A 15,198-nucleotide genomic window follows, 5' to 3' on the forward strand; every position below is an offset into this window, starting at 1 on the left:
TTTGTTTACATATGGCATCTCAGTAGTTTCTTTTTATATATAACCTAAGGGACATTGAAGTTTAAAATTACACAAGGACTTCATGAAGGTGCTCCACATTCTGAAATGACTTCACATTCCTTCCCCACTTCCTTGCCTGTTTTGTGGTCCCTTCCTTCAAGGTTCTGGTTTCTCTTAGGGAGTTAGTAGCCAGTTCAATGGGTGATAACCTTTTGTGTTTTTTTTTGTTTTTTTTTGTTTTTTTTGCGGTACGTGGGCCTCTCACCGTTGTGGCCTCTCCCGTTGCAGAGCACAAGCTCCGGACGCACAGGCTCAGCGGCCATGGCTCACGGGCCCAGCCGCTCCACGGCATGTGGGATCTTCCCACTCCGGGGCATGAACCCGTGTCCCCTGCATCGGCAGGCGGACTCTCAACCACTGCGCCACCAGGGAAGCCCAACCTTTTGAACTAACTAGCTGTTAGTTCTTTTTAGGACTGACTCTAATGTCAGGCTCCATGACGCCAATTTCCTCTATTGGCCCTGGTCCTGTAGACAAGTGGCTTCTCCCTTCTAGACTCTTCTTTCTCCAGTCTGAAATATGAGGCAGTCCTCACCTCTGCTGCTGCCGGAGGATGTAGGAAGCGATGTGCGTGAACTCCCTGGTGCCATGGGCAGCACCCTTATCGGCGTCCCTCCCAGCTGCTTCTGAGGCTTAGTTGCCTTTGCGTCTTGTTTTGCTCCCATCTTCCCCTTCCCCTCAGTCATGTGATACAGGAAGAGAGAGCAAATGATATGGAATGTGAGCAGCTGCCAGCAGAGACACTGCGACAAGTGACCATTCACCGGGACCCCATATATGGCTTTGGCTTCGTGGCCGGCAGTGAGAGGCCTGTGGTGGTGCGATCTGTGAGGCCAGGTAGGTGTCCCTCAGAGTGTCCCGTGGCCCTGGCTTCTACCCCCCCAACGCCCACACATCGCCCAAAGAGCAGAGCATCCGAGTATACTGTGTTGCCAAGGAACTCATGAAGAGTGGGTGAAGACTTGCCAACTAGTAACTGTGTGACGGAGCTGGGCTTTTAAGACTTACCCACACACACCACCGAGGCTGCTTGGGCTCTAGACAGAGGCTGTAGTTAATGGTTTAGTAGGGTCTGGGTCTTAATAAAACTTCCCTTTGCACAGAGCCTTCATAGGAGAGCCATACTGCCTTGGATGAGGAATACTCATCCGATTCAATTCAACAAATATGTATTGATCGCCTACTCTAAGTCCAGCAAGGTTATAGGGAAATACAAGACAGATTTCCTGTCCCCAAGAATCTAACCATCAGGCTCTGGAGACTAGTACACGTTCATGAAATAGGTCATCCATTAAAGACTGGAGTCAGGATATAGACCATAGGTGGAAGAGGAGAGTGAAATCTCTGAATACCACAGTGGCAATACAACACCTACCATTGATCTAGGTACTACTTTGTGCTTTACATCATCTTGTTCAATCCTCACAGCTGCATGCACAAGGTAAGTAATACCATTCCTATTTTACAAATGAGGAAACTGAGGCATAGAGGAAGAGAAATGACTTGTCCAGGGTCACTCTGCTAGGAAGCAGCAGAGCTAGGATTTGCACTTAAGCCTGTGTGATGCCATGCGGGGGAGCAGGGCTTGAATGGGACCGTGTGGGGTGGACCAAGCGAGAACCCCACCGGAACTGTAAAAGCCTGCTGTCATGAATGAAATGGGAAAGGGCCTGAGCACTGTTTTGTTCTGAATCTTGCTAGGCATTGACAGAAAAGACAGACGGAAAGGAGCTCTATTCCTGACTTCCTGGGCCTGAGGCATTAGATGTTTACAACAGTTTCTCGCTCAGTCAAGAGGAGCAGCTGGAGTACAAACTGGTCTAGCAGAAATTTGATGAATTTTGCAATCCTCCAAGGAAAAGAAAAAGACTTTTGTAAGCTCGCTCTTCAACTAGAGGGCATAAAGTAAAAAAAAAAAAAAAAAAAAAAAGCGATTCAGTATAAGAGTTCATGGCTGACGTAAGGCTCCCGAGTCAGTCATGCAGTTTGGCGAAAGGTTTTTGAGTCTCTGATCAGAAATCAAATTTGTCCTGGGAAAGAGGGACCCAGATAAAACTTAGTAACAGACCACCAGGAGCCCCTGGTTTAACTTCAGAGGAGACAGAATTCATAGGGTTGCTGCAGGTGGTATGAGAATGTAGAAGAAGGGGTTGGAGAAGTGGAGAGAAGAAAAGCCACAGGGGAGACCACAGGAGGCCACAGGGCCGGCAGGCTGATTGCAGAGAACTTGTTTTTGAGAGCGCAAGAGAAGATAAGACGCATCCTACAGAGGAGCAGTTATGGTTGAACAAGCCAACAAACCATTCCGTGAAAACAGCAGCAAACTGAGCTTACTACTGCATCAGAGAGCCAAGGCTTGTGATGGAGATTGAGTTCCGTGAGGACCTCCTCCCTTAAAAGGAATGAAGGAGGGATGGATGGATGGAAGGAAGGAAGGGAGGGGGGGAATAGGTAGAGTGGCCTCTACCTAAAAGATTGGCATAATTGGCAGAAGTAGATAGGAGGAATGAAATGAGTTGAAGGAATTGTCCCTTGGAGGATATGATAACTACCATTCATTGAATTCTTACCAACATCAATCAGCTGTTTTAAGTGCTATACATTCATCATCCCATTTATCCTCCCAACATTCTTATGATGTTATTTTTCCATTTCACAGATGAGGAAAGAAAGATTCAGAGAGATTAAATGTCTCATCCACAACTAGTGAATTGCAGATATGAGGTTAAGAGTCTGGGCCTGCCTGGCTGGCTGCAAAGAGTGGACTCTTCACCACCATGCTCCCCATTTCTGAAGTCACTGTGCTGTCAGGAGACTGGGCCTGCTGGCTGAGCCACACTTAGCACACAGGCCCCACTCTCCAGAGCCATTGAGCGGTGCTCAAGTGACATAGTGGCCTTGTTATTGTTCATGTTTGTGGAATTTGCACAGCACACTTCTTTGTAGAGAGAGGCATAGTTGGGATCTGGCCCTTTTGAGTGGATCCCAATAAGCGTCCAGGCTGGTTTGAGAGCGACATGTCGTTAAACATCTCTTTCAGGTTTGAGTTAAGCTGGGTCCAACTTCTCATTCTCCCTGAATTTCTAAAAAGCTTTCCTCCAAGAAGGTCTTTGCTAAACACCACGAGCAGCATAGCCCGGGGCACCCCTCAAACCCACCCTTCACCCCAACCAGGAAGGTAAGGCCCTCAGGCAGATCTGCTTTCTAAACCTCGACAGTAGAGATGGGAAGGAGGGAAAGGAAATTTCCAAGTGCCCGTGATTTAGGATCTATGCCTTGTTCCCCTCATTTCTTGGAGAGTAGCATGTCTCAGAGGTGAAAGAAAACGAACCCTTCAGGTCTTTTGGTCCATCCCCCTGCCTCCTACATCCTTCCAGACCAGTGAGTTTGGATATTGTTCAAGTAAGAAGATTCCTCGCCCCCTCCCATCACCTGTAGCCCCTCCAATAGTCTGGAAGCCATTCTCTGGGCCCAAGCAGATCCCTCCTGGGGAAACGGAAGTTTGTGCTCCTCTCTAGACCCAAGCCAGGAAGCACTCATGGACCTCGCCTGAGCACCAGGCCTTTGCTACCACAGCACTCCCAGCCAAAGGAGGGCCACTCCACTCTCTTTCTCCAGTCCTCTGCCCTCCATCCACCACAGGCAGCAGTGGCCCGGGGCTCAAACAGCGGCCCTGCCACTGGCACCACTCGGCCTGCAGCGTCGCCTGCACCCACGTCAGCTCCCTCAGGCAGTGTCAGCTCCCTCCCACCCAGGCCTGCGCTTTCTCAACCCTCACGCCTGTCTCCTCTCCTCTGCAGGAGGCCCCTCTGAGGACAAGCTCCTGGCTGGTGACCAGATTGTGGCTATTAATGAGGAGGACGTGAGCGAAGCCCCCAGGGAGAGGTTCATAGAACTCATCAGGTAATAGGGCCTTGGCAAGAGCTGAGTACGGCCCTCCCCATCCCACCAGTGGCATAGCTATGGCTGCCACAGCTCTCTCTGGCCCTGAGAGAGGAGGCCTCCCAGGAGGGGTAGCCCAAGCCAGAGTTCCTGGCTACCCAGGACATCCGGGGCCCAAGGGCCCTCACACACTCTGGCTTAGCCTCGTCCAGTGATGTGAGCAGACATCACTGCTCACGTCACTGGACAGCCTCCTGCCAGAGCTCACCTCACCTCCCTCCACCCAGCTACTCCCCTTACCCATGCCCTTTGGTTTTCGACTTGCTGTGCAGTAAGTGACCAATGAGAACAAGTGAGTGACCAATGAGAATAATGAGTGACCAATGAGACAGACCAAGTGAGCAGTGAGAACCAAACAAGCCATTCAAAGGACATTCTGAGATAAGTACAATGTGAGCAAGTCACTGTTTCCCATCCCCCCACCAAAAAAAAAAAAAAAACCACAAGAAGAAAATCCAAATCCCTGGCCAGTGGGTTGAAGGAGGGAACCTGCCATTGTGGATTTTGCTCACAGTATGTGTGACCCCTTAGTGCCCTCCACAGATAGGGGTAGGTGAAAGAGAGAAAGGGGTGTTAGAAGGACCACCACCCTCTGTCCGTGGAGTAATCACATTGACTTTTCCTCTCCTTTACCTCTGTACACACCAAGCCACCACATACCACACACACACACACACACACACAAACACACACACCATGCCACTACATACCTCCCCACACAGACCATGCCACCACATGCCTCCCCACACACACCATGCCACCACATACCACATACATACACACCATGCATACCACATACTACACACACACCCACATGCACACCATACACACACAGACACAAAACATGGCACCACACACACACACACACACACTCCACATACCACACACACACCATGCACTACAAATATGCCTGCTCACACACACACACACACACGCACGTACCGTAGGCACTCCCACATGCCCACCACATGCACACACAGCACCCCCACGCCCCCTTGCATACACGTGTTGATAAGGAATGAGATGGTAGAGACAACAGCTCTAGGTTCCACGGCTGACCTCAGTTTGGAGGACATGGGCTGTCTCCCCTCAAATGGAACCCTGTGCTTGCCCTCCTGCTCTCCCTCTCTGCCTGCTGTAGCCTGTTCCATCTCCGCATCCATCTCCTCAACCCTTCTTGATTTGGAGTGTTTTCATCCCACTTGTCTTTCTTGTTCTCCCAAAGCCCACCTGCCGCCAGACCCCCTCCCTCCCCTCCACAGGCAGAGGAGCGGTACCCCCTTGCTAGCTCTGGAGGGGTTTGCAATGCTCCCTCCTGAAGTCCAGAGCAGGTCTTCCTTGACATGCTCCCCCTCCAGCTTAATATCTTGGAATGTGTCTGGTCCCTGATGACCCTTAGTTTGTCTCTTCTCCAAGTTCAGTTTGTGCATTGCAGTCCCCCACTCTCCACCCTTCACCCTTCACACCCCACCACCACACCAATATGGGGTGAGTTCTTTCAATCCCATCAGGGTATGCTGGCGTTCTTTCAGGCTGACCCCTCGGAAGTCTTTGCTTTGCTTCTAGTGGATACCAGAACAAGGTAGCCTGATTTTGTGAGGGAGCCCAGAGCACTTTCTGGGTCAAGACAGAGCTCACTCATTTGATAACCTCAGGGGCTAGCAGATCATTCATTCATTCAGTAAATATTTATTATAGCGAGTGTCTACTGTGCATCAGGCATTGTTCTAGGCACTAAATATACAGCAGTGAATAAGCTAGATGAAAATCCTTGCCCATTGGAGTTTACATTCTAGTGGAAGGAGACACACCATAAGCAATAAACGTGATAAATAAGTATTGTACAGTATACTAGAAGTTGATGAATGTTATTGAAGAATAGAAAGGGGATCAGGATAAAGAAGATCAGGAATGATGGGCACAGGGGTGCAGAGTGCAACTTTAAATAGCACGGCCAGGGCTTCCCTGGTGGTGCAGTGGTTGAGAGTCCGCCTGCCGATGCAGGGGATACGGGTTCGTGCCCTGGTCCGGGAAGATCCCACATGCCACGGAGCGGCTGGGCCCGTGAGCCATGGCCGCTGAGCCTGTGCATCTGGAGCCTGTGCTCCGCAATAGGAGAGGCCACAACAGTGAGAGGCCCGCGTACCGCAAAAAAACAACAACAACAAAATAGCACGGCCAGTGTCGGCCTCAATGAGGAGGTGACATTTGAAGAAAGACTTGGGGACTTCCCTGGTGGTCCAGTGGTTAGGACTCCATGCTTCCACTGCACAAGTTTGATCCTAAGATCCTGCATGCTGCGCAGCGTCGCCAAAAAAAAAAAAAAAAAAGAAAGACTTGAAGGAAATGAGGATGTTAGAGAAGCCAAGAAGAACCCAGTGTAAAGGCCCTAAAGCAGGAGTGTGTCTGGTGTGTTTGGGGAACAGGGGAGAAGCCAGCGTGTGGAGTGGGGTAAAGAAGGGGGAGAGTTGTAGCTACTGCAAGGACTTTGGCTTTGTTCTACATGACATGGGGAGACGTGGCAGGGGCCGGAGCACAGGAGTCACATAATCCGATTTACACTAGGCACCTGCCCTGATCAAGAGACAGGATTTTCTATGGTATTTTCCCTGGAATACAACTCCTTCCTTCCCCTGGGAGCTTCCCAGACGCTGCAGATGATTCATCCCTGGACTCTGCCTCACTGAATATGGGAAATGGTCCAAGTCCTTGAGCAGGGAGCCTTGGCCTTTCTTGAATACCCAGGATCAAGGGCATCTTGACTCTGCTTCCTGAACACCTTTGTTCCCAGAAACATTTGAAAAAGGCCAACAAAGAGAGGAGAAGCTCCTTCAAGGCGAACTCTTTCCATTCCTTTAGTTCTTTTAAAGGATTATGTATTCCTGGAAGAGAATTTTCATACCTCACAGCTTGTTGGATCATTGGCATAGTTCTTGTCTGAAGAGTTTCAAATTCTTCATCCTTTTGAATATTTGCTATCTGGAGAGTCTTGCCTTCCATCTGTTGCTTCCCGGCTCTCATTTTTTTGGTCCTTCAATTAAAACAAGTCTGCTGAGTATGAGTCATGATGACCAAATGACCTCCTTTGGGTTTGTCCTTTCAGTTTCTCCTCTTGCTTAAATACCAAATTGCCAATAATCATTGTACACGTTTCCCAGGACTCTGACTGTGCTCCCTTTGAGTTCCATAATTCAGGTCTTTAGTTTTCCTTGAGAACTTTTTAGCCTATAGATAAAATTGCTCCTAGGGTTTGAGGATTTCTACAGAGAGACTGTGAGAAGGAAAATTAAAAAAGACCTGAAAAATGACAACCCCAGAGATAATGGTAATACCATCTTCAGACGCCTGTGTGAACTTATATGTATGATGTATGTCAGCCGCCACAGATGATGGCAGGCGAGGCAGCCATGCACATATTTAGATTGCCCTCTGTCCTAATCCATATACCTGAATGCAGCCCAGGGGAGAATTCTGGTGTTGCTTCTCGTGCTAGATGAGTACCCAGTGCATGATACACTACTCTCCTGTTCCCTCTTCTCTCTGTAGGAGCGCTAAGGAATTCATCATTCTTACAGTTCTGCACACTCATCAGGTGAGTGAGCCTCTTTGCCATCCACCTTTCCTCCCGACTGAGACAAGAGTATCCCCATATTGGAAAGTTATAGCCATGGGAGAAGGGGAGGAGAGAGACGAAGACCAACATTGTTGTGAGCCAAGGATTTAGGAGTGAACTTAGAAGCATACTTTCGGAACATCTTGTCTACGCTCACGTCCCAGACTTGAGGATTTTGAAGGGCTACACAGTGCTTTGTTCTGCCTTGTGCTCTCTGCTTTGCCCCACTTAAGCTGCCCCACCCCTGCCCCAGTTCCAGACATATTTTCTACCTCCTTTTTGCTGTGCCCCATCAAAATTTCCCTGTCCAGTGTCCAATTCCCTTAATCCTTGCAGATGGTGGGTGCTAATCTTATTTATTCATTCACACAGGTGTATACTAAATGGCCTACAATATGTGAGACACAGCACTGTGTTGGGGAATTTACTGTAAAGTTGCTGGGGAGGTACAGTTGGACAAACAGGTTCATCTTTGTCCAGGTTCAGTCAGTAACTGGCTCTGTGACCTTGCGTGAGTTAGTTCCCTTTTCTAAACCTGTTTCGTCATCTGTAAATTGAGGGATTTAGACTAGAACAGTGTTCCCTGAACTTGCCTGATCATAATAGTCACCAGGACTGTTTATTAAAAGTGAAAGTCCCCAGACCCTTCTTCTCAAAAGTTGAAATCAGAAGGCACAGTGTCCATTACTAGGTCACATCCTTGTAGTCATCTTAACTCAAATTCACACACCCAGGTGCAAAACTTCAGCATGCAAAACTCAGAGCCCTCCTCCCACCACCAGCCTAGTTGTCCCTTTCCAGTGTCCCCAACTCTACCCTGCACCCCAGCACTTATGTCCCAACCCCATCCCATAGCCACGGGGGAGGTCACATCTGTTGGGGATGGGAGACATGAAATCAGGGGAGACTTCACAGAGGAGGCTGCACCTGAGCTCTACCTTGAGAGATGGGGCAGGATTTCCCAGGCACAGATGGAGGGAAAGATTATCCAGAGAGAGATGACATTTCTGTGCAAAGCGAGGGGCGGTGCATAGATGCAAGGCATGGGCTCATGAGTCTGGAAGACGGGGTTCAAATCAAACTCTGGCATTTACTGCCTCTCCTCATGGCCCCCAGCCATCTTCTGTGTCAATGTGAACCACGCACACAAACATACACACACACACGCGTGCGCACACACACAAACACACACACACACACACGCTTCCTGGTATTTAGGCCTTTCTCAATTCCAATTCTCCTGTCTCAGGGCTTGCAAGCTCCACCCCTCAGTGGGTGTTACCAATAGGCCCCTCCCTCCCCACCTTACTGCACATGATTAGTTGCCTAGTGAGCAGTGGGCAGTCAGCCCTCACTCCCCAATCACCTGCCATGAAAATGGCTACCAGTTCCCCCCCAAAATGATGCTTGTGGCATGGTTGGAATTTACCTCTCTGATCAGAGACCCATTGTGGGTTACTTTGTTAGTCAGGTCTCCTCAAATGTCACTTCCTTGTAGAAGCCTTCCTGGACTATCCTTTCTAAGATAGAATCTACCCGCCACTATCTCCTGATACTGCTTAATTTTCCCAGCAGAGCTGAAATATTATATTTTTTAACTTTTTGTTTTGAAATCATTGTAGATTCACAGGAAGTTGCAAAGCTAGTACAGTGACATCCTTTACCATGTTTCTCCCAGTGGCTACATGTTAAATACCTACAGTACCATATCAGAACTGGGGCACTGATGTCAGTACAATGTGTGCGTAAGTTTCAGTGTCACTCTATCACATGTGTGGCTTCGTGTATCAACACAGTCAAGATACTGGACAGTTCTATCACTGAAAGGATCCCTCATGTTGCCCTTTTATGGTGCCCCTACTCACCACCCTCAATCCCTGTCAACCACTAGTCTGTTTTCCATTTCTGTAATTTCATCCTTTCAAGAATATTATATAAATGCAATCATAGAGTATGTAACCTTTGGTGGTCGGCTTTTTTCACTCAGCACAATGCCCTTGAGATTCATCCAAGCCATTGCTTGTATTAATAGTTTGCTCCTTTTTATTGCTGAATAGTATTCCATGGTATGGATGTACCACTGTTTGGTCATCCACCCACTGAAGGACATTGGGGTTGCTTCCAGACTTTGGCTAGCCCAGTTAAAGCTGCTATAAACATTCATGTACAGGTTTTTTTGTGTATGAGCATTAAGTTCTCATTTCTCTGGGACAAATGCCCAAAAGTGTGATTGTTCAGTCATATATTAAATGTATGTTTAATTTATTAAGAAACTGCCAGGCTACTTTCCAGAGTGGCTGTATCATTTTTACATTCCCATGAAATATTATACTTATAGGTATTTATTGTCTGTCTCTCTCAATAGAATGTCAGCTCCACGAGGGTAGAGGCTGTGGTTCACCGCTGTATCCCCAGCGCCTGGAACAGCACCTGGCATAGAATAGGCACTCAATAAGTATTTGTTGGAGGAATGAAGGAAATCCAACTTCCAGCCATCACGGCAACGTAAACTAAAACTAAACTAAACTCAAGTGTCCAAACTTAGGTGCAGAATGAAGAGCCTAACACCCCCCCTGCATCTCTGTCCCAACTCTCATCCCAGTGCCCCCAACACCCCTTTGTCCCCCAGTTCTTATGCCCCCACTGCCCATCCCATGGCCTCTTTGCCGTGGCCAGGCTGCTTTCCTTCTCTCCTTTGTACATGTCTTAGTTCTCACTGCCCTGCAGACTTCTGTCCTTGTCCTAGTCCACGTCTCTTCTAACACATGGCTGTTTCCTTGAAGACCTGGCTTGAGACTCATGTCTTCCAAACACCTTTGCCTGACTAACCTCAATGAGAGTTTCTAGTTCATTCATTTGTTCACCAAACATTTACTGAATGCTTACTATTCTAGGCACTGTTCCAGGCTGGGAATATGGCAGTGCACAGGACAGACGTGGTTCCTCCTCTCAGAGAGCTTACATTCTAGTTCTTGGCCTTGTGCTCTCTAAACCCTAGAAACATTGAAAAGTGGGTGAGCACATATACACAGGAGTGTATATGTAAAACAGGAGTGATAGGTAAAACAATTAGCAACCTGTACAGTAGAGGCCTTCCAATCAAAATGTAAGCCAGCCACAGGCACTGGAGCATAGTCTTGCAGGCTGCCTAACTGTGCCAGGTGTTAACCCTTTAGTTGATCTTTTATAGAGAGGGCCCAGGGGAGAGGTCAGGTGGCACCCAGGAAGCTTAGGGCACTGACTACTTACCAACCAGTGGGAGAGAATCCCTCAATATTTTACAACAGGTATGGCCATACCAGTGCATCCCAACCAAATGTCAGCCTTGCATACACGTACAGTCGATCCTCAGTATTCACAGATTCCGTATTTGCAAGTTCGTCCACTGCCTAAAATTTATTTGTGACTCCACAATCCATACTCACGGCAGTTTCCTGGTCATTTGCTGACATGCACACAGCGTGAACATTTTGAGTCTCCCAATGCACATTCCCAGCTGAGGTCAAACAAGACGATGCTCTGTCTTCTTGTTTTAGCTGTCATGCAGAGCCGTCCAGAGGATGGAGATGGTAGGGGGCAGTGCAGTGTAATGCAGGAAGATCCAGCTCTGGGGACAGTTGGATGGGGTTTGAATGCCAACTCTGTTAATGGGGCAGCTTCAGGCAAGTCACAACACTTCAGAACCTCATTTTCTACTGGTGAAATAAAATTGAATCTACCAGAATGAGTTGTTTTTAGAATTTAAGATTATAATCTATGTGAGATACACACACACACACACACACACACACACACATTTCCCCCAGGAACAGGAACAACTGTTCAGTATTCATTAGTTCAGTGCTCACACAACTATGAATAGCAGAAATCAACCGAGAGAATCTTCTTTCGCGTTAAAGTGAAAGCTTCTTGAAGCCCCCCAGCACGTGCTCACTGTTACAGCTCCTACATCACAGAACATGGTAGTACTTGGCATCTCATGGGTGTCTCTTACCAGACTCTCATGTTCAAGCTTGACAGTCTCCAGAAGAAAATCTCCTGATAGCCAGGTTGTGGCCCAAGAATCTGTACTTTTTTTTTTTTTTTTTTTTTTTTTTGCGGTACGTGGGCCTCTCACTGTTGTGGCCTCTCCCATTGCGGAGCACAGGCTCCGGACGCACAGGCTCAGCGGCCATGGCTAATGGGCCCAGCCGCTCCGCGTCATGTGGGATCTTCCCGGACCGGGGCACGAACCTGTGTCCCCTGCATCGGCAGGCAGACTCTCAACCACTGCGCCACCAGGGAAGCCCAGAATCTGTACTTTTAATAAGAGCCACAAGTAATTCTGATGCTCAGTAGAATTTGGGAAACATTGAACCAGACAATCTTTAAGGCCCCTGCCACTCCTACATTCTGTGGCTGATAATGGTCTAATTCAGTGGTTCTCTAGTGGTTATACTTTTTTTTTTTTTTACATCTTCACTGGAGTACAATTGCCTTACAATGGTGTGCTAGTCCCTGCTCCACAACAAAGTGAATCAGCCACACATATACATATGCTCCCACATCTCCTCCCTCCCGCATCTCCCTCCCTCCCACCCTCCCCATCCCACCCATCCAGGTGGTCACAAAGCACCGAGCTGATCTCCCTGTGCCATGCGGCTGCTTCCCACCAGCCATCCACTTCATGCTTGGTAGTGTATACATGTCCATGCCACCCTCCCACCCCGCCACAGCCCACCCCTCCCCCTCCCCATATCCCCAAGTCCATTCCCCAGTAGGTCTGTGTCTTTATTCCCATCTTACCCCTAGGTTCTTTATGACATTTTTTTCTTAGATTCCATATATATGTGTTAGCATACGGTATTTGTCTTTCTCTTTCTGACTTACTTCACTCTGTATGACAGACTCTAGGTCCATCCACCTCATTACAAATAGCTCTATTTCGTTTCTTTTTATGGCTGAGTAATATTCCATTGTATATATGTGCCACATCTTCTTTATCCATTCATCCGATGATGGACATTTAGGTTGTTTCCATCTCCTGGCTATTGTAAATAGAGCTGCAATGAAAACTGTGGTACATGACTCTACTGGTTATACATTTGAACCTCCTGAGAAGCTCTTAAACATTTTGATCCTTGGGCTCTAGCCTCGGACCAATTGAATTAGAAGCTCTGGGGATGGAGCCCAGGTATTGATCTTTTGAAAACTCTCCGCAAATGATTCTGATATGTAGCCAGGGTACACGGTCTAATGTGTAGTCTCTTTCTGATGGAATTTTCCTTTTAAAGGAGTGACTGTTACCATGGCAGATCATTGGGGAGTATTTTGGGCAGTCATAGGGATCCTTTCCCAGGGACCCTCAAACCATACTGCATAGATAGCCACTTATTAAGTCTATGTATTTAAGAGTGTTCTTTAATCTTTGAGGGACCAACTATTCCCCGTGATTGACTGAATATGTATTCATTTTGGTACCCTTAGACCTTGTCACATCGTATGCCCTCAATAAATATTTTAAAATAAAGTACTGGCTTGTGACCTAGAATAGCCCTGGCAAAGCAAGCAGACAGTCCCTTCAAATGAAACCCTAGTTTTCTGGTTTTGAAAACTTAGCCTGTACCCAAAGAGTCTCAGTCCCCTCTGCTTAGAACCACCTGTCCAGAAAAAAAAAAGCCAAAATAATGGGAACCACCGCAGAAGAATTAGTTTCCACAGAGCTTCTTCAGTATACTGCTTGGCAGAGAGTAGGTACTCAAACCTTATCTGCTGAATTGATGAAGTAATTTGATATTAACCCTTGCAATCAACTACTGCCTTCTATTTGCCTACTCTGCACTTGGTGCTAGGGGAAGACACAGCAATATAAAATGTCATCTCTTCTTTTACAGCCTGGTTAGGGAGATGAGCAATGGTGGTGTGGATTCACAAGGAGTATTACAGGAAATCCAGGGAGGGGAATGATGAGGTTGCGGAAGGGTTCAGGACCAAGGTAGAGTTTGAGCTGGGTTTTAGAGGTGGCATTTAGCTGAGCAAAAGGGACGCTGGGGGCCCTGAAGGGTGGGGATGGTGAAGAGATAGCGTGAGGTAGGCACAGAAGTGGGAAGAAGCCCCATGTGTCCAGGGAGCTGTGGGCAGAACACCCAACTAGGCGATAGATGGGGAGTGAGGGTTATGTGTGGTTTGTGGGGGACCTTGGAAGCCGGGGAGAGGACATGTTCCTCTCTAGGCAGTCTTGAATGCAGGAAGGAAAGACCCCTGGGTCCCTTATCAGTGGGCCCCTGACACCAGGATGGCCCTCCATTGTCTACGGCTCCCACAGTGGTTGCTATAGGAACTGCTTATAAGTAAGCTCAGGTGTCAAAGAAAATGAGGCAGCAGAAAGGGAAATCAGGAGGCTGTTGAAGCTTCAGGAACCTGAGCTCCATGTTCTTAAAATCCTTTCACAATTATCAAAGTGCGGCCCTATCATACACTAAAACGTTTGGCCGTATACCTGTCTTTGGCCAAGGTATAAGTGAACACAACCCTGAAATCTGTACTAATAGAGCCACCAAATTAAAAAATGGTCAAAGAATCACCAGCTGCTTAATTCAGTCCTGAGGGAAAAGGCAGCCTCTCTCTTCTGTTGCTTATTCCACGGAGCCGCTGGCTTCATATTTACTTCAAGGGGCTTGCAATGGCCCCAGAGGTACTTAGCAATTCTAGTCCCGTGTTTCAGGCCAAAATTCATTTCAGCCAGAAAGGGTGCCCATTGCAAAATGAGACTCCCAGCTGCTTGGAGGAAAAATGGGGTCAGTCAGGAGCTCAGATGTCCCAGCTTTAAGGTACTCAGTCTATGCTTAGTGCGTTAGGACATTTCCAACAATTCCTGGGCACTGACCTCTCAGAGATTCTGACTTCTGAAGTCTGGTGTAGGCCTAGAAACCTCTGTTCTAACGAGCATTTCCCAGTGATTCTTATCATCAGGTAAGTTTTAGACATAGTGGGTGAGTGCATGCTAATGAGTTAGTGCAGGACTCTGTGAATTTCTTCTGTAAAGGGCCATATAGTAAATACTTTAGGCTTTGTAGGGCCATACGTGGTAGCACAAAAGCAGCCATAGGCAATGCATAAATGAAGAGAATGGCTGTGTTCCAGTAAAGCTTTATTTACTAAAATATGTGGTGGGCAGGAGCTGGCCCACACAGGCCCATAGTCTGCTGGCCCCTGAAGTGGGTTCATTACTCCTTCTAGGTACCACATTTGAATGTTGACCAGGGCCTTCCCAATTCTCAATACTTTAATTCACATGAGCGACTCTAGTATCAAGAACTTCAGGCCCCATATTTGCACTTTGAAGATGCTTTGGGACAGGGCGACCTTTGAGAGCCCCTCAGGTCACACTGCAAGGTAGGCGTCACCTGTGTCGCAGCATAAAGCTAGACATGACTCCATGACATGTAGCAGAGACCAGCTGGCAACGAGTGAGTCACCATCAGTGACTGAGGCTGAAGACCGAGAATAGGATGGAGTCTTAGAAACCAACAGGACAAGGGTCAATGAGGAATGAGGCACAAACAAGCTGAAAACAGCTGTACAACAGACACTGGAAATGACTA

General features: G+C 47.7%; 1 protein-coding gene across 1 annotated transcript in view; it reads left to right on the forward strand.

Annotated features, from left to right (window-relative positions):
• Positions 1 to 746: 746 nt before the first annotated feature.
• Positions 747 to 15,198, forward strand: part of FRMPD3 (FERM and PDZ domain containing 3) — a gene marked incomplete at its 3' end in the record, with an annotated part of 57,684 nt that continues 43,232 nt past the window's right edge. The window contains exons 1-3 of the mRNA XM_079727628.1: positions 747 to 897; positions 3,861 to 3,963; positions 7,549 to 7,594. Coding sequence (XP_079583754.1) covers positions 774 to 897; positions 3,861 to 3,963; positions 7,549 to 7,594 — 273 coding nt within the window. The 5' untranslated portion in view covers positions 747 to 773. The remainder of the gene's footprint in view (positions 898 to 3,860; positions 3,964 to 7,548; positions 7,595 to 15,198) is intronic.

Source organism: Hyperoodon ampullatus, assembly GCF_949752795.1.
Source record: "Hyperoodon ampullatus genome assembly, chromosome: X".
Lineage (NCBI taxonomy): Eukaryota > Metazoa > Chordata > Mammalia > Artiodactyla > Ziphiidae > Hyperoodon > Hyperoodon ampullatus.